The 15,692-nt window shown below is 29.5% G+C and overlaps 1 protein-coding gene across 4 annotated transcripts; it reads left to right on the top strand.

Moving 5' to 3' along the window:
• The first annotated feature begins 8,390 nt into the window (after positions 1-8,390).
• Positions 8,391-15,116, top strand: LOC111372119 (peptidyl-tRNA hydrolase, mitochondrial-like). 4 transcript variants are annotated; one of them, XM_022994300.1, is made up of 9 exons: positions 8,391-8,592; positions 8,668-8,803; positions 8,901-8,985; positions 13,282-13,349; positions 13,443-13,493; positions 13,568-13,641; positions 14,208-14,343; positions 14,431-14,539; positions 14,928-15,116. In XM_022994300.1, the coding sequence occupies exons 1-9, from the start codon at positions 8,516-8,518 to the stop codon at positions 14,939-14,941; spliced, it is 750 nt and encodes a 249-aa protein (XP_022850068.1). In that variant the 5' UTR covers positions 8,391-8,515; the 3' UTR covers positions 14,942-15,116. The 4 variants fall into 4 exon arrangements, with proteins under 4 accessions (XP_022850068.1, XP_022850066.1, XP_022850065.1 ...); XM_022994298.1 differs by having other exon boundaries at positions 8,396-8,803; positions 14,431-14,525; positions 14,928-15,085; XM_022994297.1 differs by having other exon boundaries at positions 8,397-8,803.
• Positions 15,117-15,692: the final 576 nt, after the last annotated feature.

The following is a 15,692-nucleotide window of genomic DNA, read 5'->3' as shown; positions in this document are numbered from 1 at the left end:
TTTGTTCACGAATTATTGAAGGTGACGTTTTGTCTAACATGGCTTACCAATTAATGCCTTTTAATCAATATTAAAACTCGGTGAAATGTAGAATTTTAAGTAAAGCTTTCCAATCAAGTGATCATTAGAGTAATTTTCAAAAATACTATTTTAAAAAGTTACTATTATAATCATTTTAAAGTTTTTAACAAACTTGAATAATTATTATTGATATTAACTCGTTTAAAACATTTCTTCAATCCCGGTTAAATCTTTTGTAACCAAAGTGAAAATGAGTAGGGCAGCTTAAATTAAAGTCGTAAGATGTGGGTCATGCCCCTTGAGCCGGATAATTGTGACCGGTCTATATTTTATTCTAAATAGGGATAGCTAAAATGAACTAGAATAATTCAATTTCCATTTTAAATTAGGAATTTCATTATGGCATTTTGGACATCAAATATTTTACTTAAAATCAAAACGAGCCAAAATTAATAGCTTGAGACTCAAAATAAATCATCACATTCAGTAGCGGATTTAGACCACAGCCAGCTACGGTGGCCGCCCTAGTTTGATTCGTCGAAGAGAATTTATTTATTTTTGATGATAATAGATAGAAATTTTAGATTATATATTTAATAATTCACAAACTATGAGCAACATGTTCTGTTATCAAAATATGAATATAAAAACTTAGTTCAGACTTCGAATTCTCCCTTCGAAAAGCTGGTGCAATCAATCTTTAAGTGCAATGTCATAAATGTGATCCTCTTGCTTAAGATCATTCAAATTTCAAACCCTAACAACCACAATCGAACAAATTTAGCCCTTGTATGAAAACCATTATTTCAAAACTCTTTAATTTTTATACTCATTTTTAATCACACAATTAATAAAATATTTTACATGTAAATCAAATATTTTTTTCTACTTTTTAATTACACATTATCCAAAATATATAATCATAAACTTCATCCTTCAAATTAGTGACCATCCAATAGGGGTTTAATCAGTTACCTCCAAAGCCTACAACTCTCTAGGCCATGTTTGAGCCACGTTTTTAAAAAAAAAAAAAAAATACATTCTTAAATTGTAATTTGACATTATTTCAACTGCACAATTTTCAATAAAATAATATTATTCGTAAATCTAAAACTTTTCTTTATTTTTTAACCATGTATTTTCCATCAATACACTATTAAAAAATACATTATAAGGAAAATAATGTGGCTCAAACCTCACATTCTAGGAAAAAAAATATATTATTCATGTCAAATCAATAAGATATGTGTGGTTAAAAAAATAAGGAAAAGTTTTAAATTTGCTTGTAATATTATTTTATTGAAGAATGTGTGGTTGAAATGATATCAAATCACTGTTAAAAAATATATTTTTTTAAAAATAATGTGTGGTTAAAATGATGTCAAACTCAAATATCTCAAATACTAAGAGGATTTATTTATTTCTTAATACCTACCTACGTCACCCACACATTAAACTTCTCATACTAATATTTAATCATTCAAGCAAATCCACTTCTATTCATCAACTACCTGTAGAGCTTCAGTAGTTGCATTCTAAAGTTATTCTGGCAAATATGTAAGAAATTATTTCGAGATACAATAAATCTTCAAAAGGAACAAATCAACATATAAGAGTTCCTTTTATTACACAAATTACATAATGAGATGTGAGAAATATGCAAACATACATACATACATACATACGTACATATGTATACACACACATACAAATAATTGATTTTGATCAGCTAATTCGTTGGTTCATGAGAAAGATGAAATACGATCAATAAAGAATTGTAGAGAGTCTCAAAAGTTCAAACTTCTTATTAATCAAAACAAATGAATGCCTCATCAACCCATATAAGCTTATAAACAAGTTTTTATCTATTTCGAGAACACTAAATTGTCCTTCTAAAGATTTAAAAGACACATGAAATAAACTAAAATAACATGTGCTAAATAGAATAAAGAAACATCGTACCTCGACTAAGGCAAACTGTTCATTTTGGTGCTAGTCCACACCTCTTTAATTGAGTATATTGATTCATGATTGCGTTCGCTATCATCTCATCCTCATCAATAAATCATGCATAAATATAGTATGTTTTTAAAATTTTAAAATTGTAATAGGGTAGACTTATAGTGGAATAGATATATAAAAATGTTGTAAATATATAATGGTTAAATGAATGAATTTCATAAGGATAATGTTGGAATATTACTTGGATGAATATAGTAATTTTTTAAAATTTTAGATGGATAGATTTAGAATAAGATAAATATATAAGTATGGTGGATGAAAATTGTGGCTCGCATTTATTGTACATAAATAATGTAGAAGATAATATAGTAATTTTTTAAATTTTAAAATTTAAAGGGGATAGATTTAGAGTATGATAGACATATAAGAATGGTGGATGAAAATAGTGGATACCATTGTTAATCCATGGATAATTATTGGAAGATAATGTTGAGATTAACACATAGTTTACATACAAACAATCCTAATGCTAAAGCGTCATATATTAACAGTAATTCAGCTAGATCTATACTTGTACGAATTTATTATATACTAAGACTTTTAACATAGAGTTGTTTAAACATCTTTTTATCTCTTAACATATATAACTAGAAATAATTTTACAAAAGATTTTACATTCTAATGTAACCACAAGCTAGACCACCTACAGTTTCACAAAACCCAAAAAATTCAACATATTCCAATATGAGAAAAGTTAATTCATTTTATTGTAAATTAAATACTATTTAGTGAATAATTATTGTACACCTACAACTCTAATTATCATGACTAATGTACCCGTGTAACCCTAATTCTACCTAATATAGGGCTTTAATTCTCAATAAAATACACGTAAATCTATTGACTTTTTATTTTCTTCTTTTTTTCTCACTAGTTTATATCATATTATCAGCACGATCGTTCATTTTCTAAAATTATATTACATATCATAATTTTTTCGTCCAAGATTTGTGAGCAAATTACTTGAAAGTTTTCTAGGTATGCCAAATGTAAACTCCTTTCAAGATTAGTGAATTCATCAATGTTTTATAAATTTATCGGACCTAAAAATTCAAGAAAGTTTATTTTTACAAATATTTTAATTGTATTTTGCCCTTGTTTAGGCTTCATTTTAATGAGGTTTCTGAAAAAAAATATTTTGGAATAGTAATTTTTTTAATAATGTGCGGTTAAGAAGTAAAGAAAAGTTTTATGTTTATTTGTAATATTATTTTATTAAACTATATGTGGTTGAAAATAAATAAAGGGAAAAATGCATAAATTAAAATGGAGCCCAAACAGGAGATTTGTAAGATTCTGACGTATATTGGATTATTAAACTTTTTCTTTATATCCGTTAAATCTTTTGATTTAACTATTACTCCTAAAGAAGCATAAATTATTAAATTATCTTGAAGATTTTTATTTTTGAGAAATTACAATTTTATACGAGTTATATTCAAGAAGAATATTACACCATTGCTTCTAAATAGCACAACTTTAGTATTAAATATTTACGAAAGTATTATATTATTTCTCTTGAAGAAGCTAATTTTTATAGACCAATATTTTTAAAAATATCATTATTTCTTAACAATTATATTTCGAAATGTTTCCAAAATAATGTTGTTTTATTGCTTTGTAAGAAGATAATTCCACACAAATCAATATTACAGAATAATGTTTCTACATGAAGTACAACTTTATAATAATTAATATTTTTGAAAAATATTGTGTTATATATTTCTCCAAAGAGTATGACTTCATAAGTTTCAATTCCTGAGAAATATTATGTTGTAGTCCAAGTAGCACAAATCTCGCAAAAAAACTTATGATTTAATCCATGAAGAGATATTTTTATTTGCAAATTTATTTAAAAAAAAGAAAAAAGAAAAAAAAGATGCTTATCTTAGAACAAAGTAAAATATCGATATTTACATATTTGTGTTTGATTTGCTGGTTTGTACCAATATTTTAATAGAATATTGTGTTATTCTTTCATAATATTTTGAGAAGAATGTTAGTTCTTTCTCGTAAGGAAGTACAACTTATATAACAACCTAAAAAATGAAATTTATATATTAATATTCTTGATAAATATAGAGTAGTTATCCTTGAAAATTCAAAACTTTAAACAACTAATGTTGTAATCTTCTTGTTCAAAATAAATTTGGATGAATTGAGAGTATAAAAGAAAAATGAGAAACCATGGCAATAAAATGGCCTATGCAAGGCCTGCGGTCGCATAAGGCATTGCAAAAACTTTTGTGGCGATCTAGGAAAGCTATGTGACAGATGGCTATAATCTATGTTGTGGATTCATTTAATTTATAGCATGGTAGATTAGCGCAAATAGGAGTTAGTACTATGAAAAGAATGGTTTAATGTGGATTAATACAATGTAAAGTTGGCAACTTAGAAAAATGTGAAACATGTATTATATCATAAATGATTAAAAAATCATTTCATAGTGTAGTAAGATCAACAAACTTACTTGAAGTTCTTCATTCTGATATATGTGAACTAAGTGGGATGCTAACAAAGGTGGTAATAAATATTTTATTACTTTCATTGATGATTGCTCTAAGTATACTTATATTTGTTAAAACATAAAGATAAAGCCTTCAGTGCCTTTAAAACATATAAAGCTGAAGTTGAAAATCAGCTAGGAAGGAAATTAAAAACTCTAAGAAATGATAGAGGTGTACAATACTTCTCTATCGAATCCAATATGTTTTGTGAGCAATATGGAATAATATACAATGTTCTACACCTAGAACATCAGAATAGAATGGTCTAGTAGAAAGGAAGAATAACACATTCTTAGAGATGATAAATGCTATGTTATTGTATTCTAAATTACAATTCAATTTATGGGGTGAAGCCTTACTTAGTGCTTATCATATAGTTAATAAGATTCATTTGAAAAGAATAAGATCTTTCCATAAGAAATATGGAAAGGAAGGAACCCAAATATCAACTATTTCAGAGTGTGGGGGTGTTTTCCATATTGTAAGAACGCGGATCCCAAAAGAATTAAATTTAGTTCTAGACGTATCAAATGTGCTTTTGTGGGATATGCTCCAAATAGTAAGGCCTACAGGTTGTTCAACTTAGAGTAAGATGTTATAATAGAATCAAGAGATATAGAGTTTTTCGAGAATGTATTAGTAGCAAGAAAATTTCAAAATAATGGAAATAACCTCGAAGAAGTGAGAGATTCAAAAAAAGAAAAATATCAAGGATCGAATGAAATAGATTCCCAACTTATTTCTTTCTAATAGATGGAGATATGAGGAAAGTTGTAAGAACAACTCTTTTTGTTCTTCAAGTCAAAAGTGATCCTAAATCTTATAAGGAAGCAATGTCTTATAGAGATTGTATATCCTATAAAGAGGGAATAAATAATGAAATGGTTTCTATTATATCAAATAACACTTGGAAAATAGTTGATTTACTAAAGATGGTGTTTGCAGGCCTATAAATTGTTCATGGATCTTGAAACTTATGCATTATATGGCTAGTATAAATCATGTTCTTACTTGTCTATGATTATTGCGACGAATATCCACTTAACAAGTATGTTATCTTGCATACTTGGGAACTAAGAAGAAATCAATTGTGTCAGAGTTCATTGCTAACAAACACTAATAGTAATTGTCATCTATACAAATAATTATGTAGGTAATCCTGTTTGATTTTTTTATTTTGAACTTGAAATTGTGTTTCAATGCAATCATGTGCACAACTTCTAGAGATCTGTCATGGTGTCAAATAGTTGGCCGACCTGTAATCTTCATAATCGGGAACCACAAGTGAAGAATGAGAAGATCGTGTACTATTGGGGTTTATGAATTCCTACCCAAATCATGTATCTAATTGGATAAAGTAATTAGAACCTAGTTTATAGTGAAATTTCCTCCTGAATGTCTTGAACTATCTCGTTAGATTTGTGCACAGCATGGAGATCATGGTGTACGGTAACTATCTTTGGAAAAACTACGTCTTCCTCTTAAGTTACCTCCACTGGATCTTAAAAAAAAAATTCTCATTACTATCTACCTCATCAGATGTTTCGTGTTCAGTCTTAGAGATACCTTTCTTACTAAAGTTTCGCAAAAAAGGAGAACTTGATATTTGTTAAGTTGAATTAGCCACCTTACGTGCACTTTAGAAATAGTCTTTATCGATGGCACTGAAATAAATAGTCAAAAAATAGAAATATCAAATCCATCTCATATTCATAGAGATCAACGTTTACAAATTTTTTCAATCACGATACATGTTCATATATGATGTCTCGACATTAAAAAAATGACAGAAATACCTCTTTTGCATCACTCGTCCAGTCCATGAGACTATTTTCATTCAAATAAGATTCGCTAAGCAACAAATTGGGAAGAATTTCGATTTCATATTTGCATTTTAATTCAATTTATTTATTTATTTTTTTTAAAGTTAGATGTAGAAAGACATAAAAAGCTAAACAAGACGGCTGTTACGGGTCTAAGCCATCTAATAACGGACAATCTATCCGGATGATTTTTTTTTCTTTTTTTGCGTAAAAAATTGTAAAATAAATTGTAAAAATATTTCTTGACATATTAAAATAAGTCGAAATATGGTTTAATAATTAAAACATTAAACTAAATTAACGAAAATTACATTAAATATATTCAAACGTATTTATCAATTTAACGTAATGAATATTTACGAGATCTTTCGATTGAATAAATTTTAGGCTTATTAAAAGTCCAAACAAAAGCTAATTGTAGTGCCCCCTAACATAAAGAGAGCTCTTTCTAGGTGGTTGACGTTGCTTAGGACCAAGGTCCATAAAGCGGGAAGAAATTAACCCAACTCTTCACAGTCCATTCATTAGGGTTAGGAAAGATCTTGCCATAATTCATGTTGAGAAAGTACGGTTTTGAAACATGAACAGCCATTTTAAGCAAATGAACATGTAGATAAGTAGGCCTTTTTTGTAGCCCGCTCTTCTACCAAGTTCTACTTTCGGCTTGCGTGGTAATCAGGACGGAGAGAAAGGACTTGATTAACCTTTGCCTCGGAGCTATGTGTCCCAAACCAAAAATAACGTGCTAGGCTAACCCCCTTAACTTTTGATAAAATTTTGAAATTTTAGAGTTGAAAAAGATGAAAAACGAAACAACTGTTAATTGTTTTGGAGAAAATGAAAGAAAGAAAGAGAGTTTAGTTTGAAATTTGAATTTGATTGTTTAATTTTTGTTCTGTAATTGAAACGGTTAGAAACCTTACTTTAGTAATGAGTAATTATATTTTGACCACAATTTTTATTTGATACACTATATTTTAATTGTAGTTGAACTGTTCAATCTTTGCTTACTGTAACAATTATTATTATTTTGGTCATATTCATATTTTCTACCTTTCATTAATTAGTACGTCTTGTTCTTTATAATGATTTATATCAAAATATTTTATTTTTATGATTTGAAATGAGGATAAGGTATCTTTCGTACTTTATTTATTTTTTAAAAATACTATAAAAAATAAGTTATTTTACGTCATTTCAATGACTTTTGAACATAAACTTCTGTAAAATATTAATGTGTTAACTAATGGACTATTTGAGGATGAGAATAACATGAAAAATCATTAGGGACATTAGTGCTATAATAAATAAAGATTAAGAAGCTTAAGTGCAATTAAAATGTAGTATAAGAAATAAAAATTATGTTGTGAATATAATTACCCTTTAGTAATATTCTGAGCATTTTTGTCTTTTTATATCAAAGAGACCATTTTCACTTATGATTCGTAATGTAGCCTTTGTTTGATGGGCATTATTATGTAAAAATGATGTTTTGAATAATATTTTTTATTTTTTATTTTTTAGAATTTATAGTTAAAAAGTAAAAAAGCTTTTTGAGTTTACATGCAAAATATTTTATTGTTTGAATGTGTAATTGAAAATTAGTCAGAGAAATAAATTATTTAATTTTTAAAGGCAGTCATCTTCTTATACAACTCTAAGAGAGGGTGATTTTGATTTTTATAGTGAGCTACCTCCGGATGAAAAGAAAATCTCCCCTCCCTTTAACTAAATCATTTAACCATAAATGGCCCGAGTAGTTTATCGAACAAATTGAGTTATCGTGACGATACTTATCTTAGTGCATGTTTAACACACGTTATTTTATTTTATAGTTTGATATATTATCATTTTCAAACAAGAACCTTTTTTTTTTTTTTTTTCACTTTTTAACCATATATTTTCTTAAAAATTAGCACTCAAAACTCCTTTTCTACAATAATAATGATTGTCAAACAGGCTTTAAGTGGAAGATAGGAGAAGACTTATTTGTAAATGGGGTATTTGACTAGACTAACGTGAAATTTCCCCTGATTCGTGTCCTTTGGCTTCATTCATTTACGCTTATGAATTATTCTGCAACACATTCTTCATTTCACCCAAATTATATGATAGTAGGGTACGACCATCTAATGCACAATGTACAAAACGAGTTGTGCATTCTCTATCTCGTCCTCTTTGGCGGCGTCGGCGGCGACCATTCTTCGATTCCCTAGGTGTTGCCTCCTCTCCTCGAAAACCCTAATTTCTCTTGCCCCATTTCATTGCTCAAATAACATTTGTTCATATAGAACCCTCAGCTGCAGGCCAATGGCTTCAATTTCCACTCCAAGCCTAGCCACCTCACCAGACCCAGAAAAACTTAAACCCTGGCTCCTCGTAGGCCTTGGAAACCCGGGGAAGCGTTACAGCGGGACTCGGCATAACGTCCGTATATTTGTATATATATACACATTTATGATATGCATATCCATATATATTTGATGAGTTAAAAAGATTTGTTTGGCTTTTTCTTAATTAACAGGTGGGTTTTGAATTGGTCGATTTTGTAGCTGAAGCGGAGGGGATACCTATGAGCAGCATTTCTTTCAAATCCTGTTTCGGAAGAGGTTGTCATACTTTAGAAACTTTTGATAATACATAATTTTGCCTATTTATTACTTGTTTGCATTATATTTCTGGAGTTTCTGTCCTTCCGGTGGTGAATGCGTCATGTGGGGCTCTTAGTTACCAAATTATAACTATTTCTTGCAAATTTTAATAAACTAGATTTTTTTTTTTAATTTACAGTTTACCATTTTGCATTATTTTTCTGCAGTTCCTGACCTCTCAGTTGTGTAATCGACGTATGGGCTGTTAGTTGCCTAACTTTATACTAAGTTTTTCATTGCTAACTTGAACTTTTGTGTTCCAATCTTTTCGCATAATTTTCATTCATGTTTTACCTTTAACACTACGAAATTGCTGATATAGACTTGAAAAGGTTTTGGTTTACTCATAAATTTCCAGTTGTTTAACCATGTTTCATAAAATGAAGTTTAGTGACCGAAGCATAATTTTGCATAAAGTTTAGTCGCATAAATGAATTTTTGCTTAAACATTTAAGGAGGAGAATTATAAAAAAGAGAAGAAATACTAGAAAGACTAAAATAATCTCCTCTTTCAATCCTTGTCGAGCTGGCCCACCGTGCCACTATTGATTCCCCTCCCTCAATGCTGCCTATCCTTCCGTCTCTTACCCACCTACCATATGTTAATATGTGGATGACAACAGAAGATGTAGCACATGATCAGTTATTTACTAACCTTCTAGGGTGGTCCGTCTAGTTCAAATATTACACCTATTCTTCTTAGCGTTATGAGGTTTAAACTGGTTATGATGATACTAAAAGGCTTCAGCAAAATAAGTCTATATTTGGCTCATGTTTTTAAACTGTTTATAAATGCTTAGTCACTTTTTATTCACTCATAGATAGTGACCCTCAAGTACCATTTATTTATAATTTAGCCCATGTTTGAGCCTCATTATATAAAAGCTCGGTTTTCTTCAAATTCATTTTCTAACACACATTATTGTGGTAAAATAATTCGACACATTCTCCAATATACATACATACATACATACATACATATATATATATATGGGGATCAAACAGACCCTTAATACTTAACTAAATACTTCCAAACATGCTTTTAAGTATGTTATGCGGTAGAATATGTGTGAGCTAAATTGTTGAAATAAACTTATCCAAGAGAACAGACAAAGGTTTGAGGGAGAGAGGGAGGGTTGCCCGGCAATTTGACAAGAGTTGGGAGAGGGTGAAAGTTTTATTTCTCTTTTTTTCTATCATTTTTAAATATTGGAGCAAGATTTCACTTAGGATACTAAACTTTAAGAGATATTTTACATAGGTCATTAACTTCAGGTTGTAAAACATGCTTGTATGCAAGACTAAAATTATAAACTAAAGGTTCTCGAGGTCTAAGGTGGCTTGTTAGTCTACCACGTAATCTTTTCGGTTAGCATTTTTTTTTTAAAAATGGTGGTGGAAGGAGTGACTTAAATAGGACAAAATTGAAACACAATGGACTATGGAAGCAAGAATGTTAGATGACCAAAGTGAAATTCGCTATAAGTTCTGTGACTAAGAGTGTTTTCACCCACTTTTGTAATCATTGGCGTAATTTTGAGATGAATGTTACATTGATAATAAATTGTTTATAGGAGTACCTATTCTTGTTGGGTTAGCTATTATTTTTTTATCAAATTCTTTACTATTAATTTGTGCTCAATTTATTATAATAAATAGTGTTGAAATATATATTTCAATAATATAATTTTTTAAATAATTTTACAAATTTTAGTTTCTAGTGGTATAATCTAACAGAAATGAGGTTTTGTATTTGTAGACGTACATGCTTTAATATCTTGATGTGTTAATTTAATTTGACAATCTATTATTTGAGTTTTTATTAAGTTCTTTAGAATTGTAGTTATTTGAAATTGGTTTTTCTGTATATTACAATATTTGCGTTTGGATTCAATTTGTTAATTATTAATTAGACAAGATATTGGAGTTATTTTGTTGGTCAGACTTCGAAATCGACAAGTTACTTCTGCTGAAGTAACACACTATACTGTCAAAATAAGTTTTTACTTATAATCTATAATATATTAAAATATCACATAAGGAGAGAATCATTTTTTGGACAGTTTTAACCCTTCTATAATTCAGTTATTTCAATAATACCAAACTTTTCATTTTTCGATATGTAATAAATACTACATAATTATTGTCATTTATAAAATTTGTGTTATTAATCACATTAACCTAGATTTAATGAATTTTCACTTGAGAGGTCTTGAATTACATGAATCGAGAGTTATTATAGATGAATTTATTAGTATTCATATATCTAGAAATTTAGTGGGTGTTTAAATTTTTATATTAACAATTAATTTTTATGTATCAAATGTAATATAAAAAGATTGTTCATTTATAATATTTCATCATTATAAAAAAAATTGAATCATATAAATTGAGTTTTGAGAGTACAATTTGAGTATAATTTTCTTCTTTTAAATTTCTATGCTAAATTTTATTTTCTTTAATTCGTCCTAGACTCATCAAATCCTCCAACAAATTGGTACTAAATATTACTTTTACATCACATATAAAATATTTTAAAATAACGTGCAATGCACGTTCAACTTTGACTAGTTAAGAAAAAAGTTACTTTAGGTTTGCAAAAAATGTCTAAACTTAAGTCAGACCTATAAATATGTTTGAATTACTTACAAGCTCATCCATACAGCCAGCCTTCAATTTTCCATGTTATATTATGTTATTTTATTAGGTTTTTGTGCATAATATGAAAAGTACTATATTTTCTTATACAGTGGATTTTTTACTGTTGTTTTTTTCTTTCGTCCCTGCAAAAATCATGCTGCCAGTTTTTTGCACGTGGAGCTTTGAATTTTCTATGTTTTAATGAATGATCCGTATTCACTACTCGTTAAAATTAAAAATAATTTCCAGATAACAGGCTGTAATAGACAAAGCTAAAGATGGAACTTTGAAAGAAAACATAATTGAAATTACCTCGGAATTTCTTCAACATTGGTTGTGGTTCTCTCTGAAGTTTTGCAGCAGTAAAAACATTTTAATTGACCTGAGGAATTAGATGGTATGACTGAGTCCCCGTTTGGCCCCCATTTTGTGGAAAATGAAAATGGGTAGAATAGTGTTTTTTTTTTTTTTTGAAAAATGAGTGGTTGAAAAGGAAGAAAAAATTTTCGGTTTATGTGTAATATTATTTTATGAAAGATTGTGTGGTTGAAAATAGGAGATAGAAAAATGAAATATAATGAAATGGAAATTAATGGGGGCCAAACGGGGGCTGAAGTGTACAACACTTAGTTTGACTTCATTTAGCAATTTGTTCATTCTAAACCAAAATGTTACATTCCCGTCCTCTGTTAATGTTCTACTTAATATTCTGGGATGACCAGAATTAGGGTCTAGATTGAAAACTCTTACGTATTCCTTTTGAATCCATAGAGAATAAGAGAGAGAAAAAAGTATCATGTGGACAAAATATGTGGAAACTAAAGACTACAATAAGAAACAATAAAAACACGTTCAGTTCCCCAAAAGTACTGGAGAAGCAAAGATAAACAATCGAGGAACTTGGAGTTTATTTTGATTGCCAGCTTTCAACCAATCAATAACCAGGGATACTTGTCCTTCCAACAATTGGCTGATTTCATAGCATTTGAAAAAAGTAATGGTGGTTATATATGCTCGTTTTAGATCACATTTAGAAAAATATTTCCTATAGTGATGTAGTGGATAAAACTTATGAGGAAATAATTTTGTTTGTCTGTTGTCACAAGTTAGATTGAAATTTAAATGATGCTTGAAGAATGAGAGCAAAAGGATTGGTTGAGCTGCTTTTCCTTCTTCCTAGATGCTAGTAAACATCATTCAATTTGCACATGTTAATAAACCTTACTCAAAGATAGAGAGAATTTTTATTTCTAGTTTTTCCATTTTACTAGTATCTTGAGCTTTAAGGAAGTACTGAAGAATGAAGTCTTAGTATTAAGGTTTTAAGTATATTGGAGCTTGCCCTTCCTGGAAAACTAGGTCAGACAAGTCTATACAATGAGAGTGGAGAAAAGAAACATCCACCAACTAATTTATTAATTTTACTGATAATGATCTTTTGAACTGGTATCATGTATTTTTTAGTAGGTTATTTTATTACTATTTTAAATAAGAGCATTTATTCTTGGACATCAAAAGAGGGCAAAAGAGCATTAAACCTTGGTGAAGGGAAAGTGTCATCTAGAAGTTTGATTTTATTTTATTTATTGATCTCATTGTCTTCTATTTTCTTAGGCTCGATTGGAAATGTTCCTGTCATGCTTGCTAAACCACAGACTTTTATGAATGCAAGCGGTGAGTCTGTAAGTTTTCTCAACAACTAGACATACTTTTTTTATTACATATCTTTCCCTTGTTAAGTGATAAAAGGTTGAGTTATTTGCTCTTGTTGGCAGGTTGGTGCTATTGTTTCATATTATAAGATTCCACTGAACCAAGTTCTTGTGGTAAATCATCCATAGTCTTAATTAGCCATTCTGTCACTTTCTAATCACTAAATTTGATGAGTTCATGTTTTCAGATTTTTGACGACATGGATCTGCCATTTGCGAAGTTACGATTGTTGCCAAAAGGTGGACACGGTGGACATAATGGGTGAATACTAAGCCACTGAACTGATTTTCTGTTCTGCATTCTGAGTTGCAGGAAAATATGAAATAACGGAAAATAGACTCTTTTGAATTGTATCTTGGCTTTTTAAGTGAGAATTATGTTGATTATTTTAGTAAAGTTACTGGAGCATATGCAGAAATGTTAAGGGGGGGGAGATGAGCAACATTTAACTATTTTTATCCCAGTGCTAACTGCTAATATTCCATTTCTTTTCCTTTAGAATGGTTGTTTTCCAAAAAAAACCTTGACACTCCTTTATTGACGATAATCTTATTGGCTAGATAACTCTACCACTATCAGTATATTATAATATCAAATCTAAGCAACGATCTCTGAGAAATGAAGTAAATTAATCTTTTCCCCAAATTGTGATGGATTTCTGGGTTAAGTGATTCGTATCAAGATTTACATTATTTTACTCTTGGACTTTTATATATCTAATTGAGCTTGCTCAGGTATAATATGGTTGCTAACTCCTGTGTTACTTTTTATTACAATTTTAGTGGTGTTTTCTGAATTGATTATACAATCTTTTTAATCATTTGCAGGATGAGGAGTATCATAACTCACCTAAAAGGTAGTCGGGATTTTCCTCGTTTACGAATAGGTATTGGGAGGCCTCCAGGAAAAATGGAAGCTGCTAATTTTGTTCTCCGTCCTTTTACAAGAGACGAACGTGTAGAGGTACTCGACTTTCTTGCATATGTTCCTATGAAAAGAGAATTGACTTTTGATCTAGATTCTGATGACTACGCCTTTACCTTTTGCCAGTTGGATTTCACGTTTCAAAATGGCTTGGAAGCAGTTCGGATTCTTGTGCACGAGGGCTTTGATAGAAGTGCAACCTTCGTCAATAGTGCTAAAACGTTGGAACATTTTAGTTAGCAATTCTTATTTTTCATCCTTTAATCATGGGTGTTTGGTATTGATTAAAATTAGAATTTATAGTAGATTGTGAAAGAAGTTTTTGAAATGTGTGATTAAAAAGTTGTGGGATCCATAAAAAATGTAGTTAATATTGATTGTTTAACTTAGATTTAAATTAAAATTAGATTTTAATCTATACCAAACGGGGCCGTTACATGAGTGATCAACTGTGATCAACTTTCAACTCTGTTGTATTGGGTGGAAAGTTGCGAACTTTTTAAAGATATTTGTTACATTGTATGTATACATATTTTGAATTTTTTAATATATTCGTCTTTCTTTTTTGCAATATTCCTAGGCATATCGGATCAACTAACTGTTTTCATTCATATGAATTTCAGATGCATATTTCTGAAAGGTTGAGGATTTTCGCTGGCGCAAATTGAAGGTTAGATTAAAGTCTGCAAAAATTGAAAAAGGTTTGGGACCGCTACTGTAACGCCCCAAATTTTATTAACTTAAATTTGAAATGTTATCGATATCATTCCATAATCATACATCAAGTGGAAAAAAGAATTTAAAACTTAAAACTTTAATTTATTGAATACTTTAATGCTAAATCAAATAAATGTATTGTCATGTAACATAGAATGTTAAATGGAAATAAAAGGAAACACACAATGTCCTAGGGGAATTATTTTTAAATGGTTTTTTGCAAATTTCTTTACTTGGCAACGTATGCACAGCTCAAATACCATCCACGTCGATCGATCTGACCTAAAATATTAAATTTTAAGGAACGAGTAATTTATACTCAATAGGATGAGTGCGTCCAAAACAATATGATAACTTTTAAAACATGAATTTACAATATTTCATATCATCATTCATCAAGAGCAATTGATGATCAATCGAATACTCTAATACATTTAAGAAGACCTGAAGGAGATCTCACATTTTATTTCATTTTATAGAGACCCGCAAGCCAATTAGTATTTCATGAAATAAATCACGTCAAAAATTATAATATTAAAAGGATGAATCAACTTGTACATAGCATCCTACCTCGTTTGATTTGAAGAGCTATAAAGGATGTAAAATTTTTGCACGTGGAGAATCGTTGCCTTTTTCCTTTCTTACTCTTCCTTTGGTTTCTACTGCTATAT

The sequence above is a fragment of the Olea europaea genome, chromosome 23 (assembly GCF_002742605.1).
Source record: "Olea europaea var. sylvestris chromosome 23, O_europaea_v1, whole genome shotgun sequence".
Taxonomy (NCBI): domain Eukaryota; kingdom Viridiplantae; phylum Streptophyta; class Magnoliopsida; order Lamiales; family Oleaceae; genus Olea; species Olea europaea.
This window is presented reverse-complemented; position numbering and strand designations above follow the sequence as displayed.

Coding starts and splice junctions, on each gene's coding strand:
- LOC111372119 (XM_022994297.1), top strand. CDS start 8,516: ATGTACAAAACGAGTTGTGCATTCTCTATCTCGTCCTCTTTGGCGGCG. Junction 8,986..13,281: donor CAAATCCTGTTTCGGAAGAG/GTTGTCATACTT, acceptor CTATTTTCTTAG/GCTCGATTGGAAATGTTCCT. Junction 13,494..13,567: donor CACTGAACCAAGTTCTTGTG/GTAAATCATCCA, acceptor TCATGTTTTCAG/ATTTTTGACGACATGGATCT.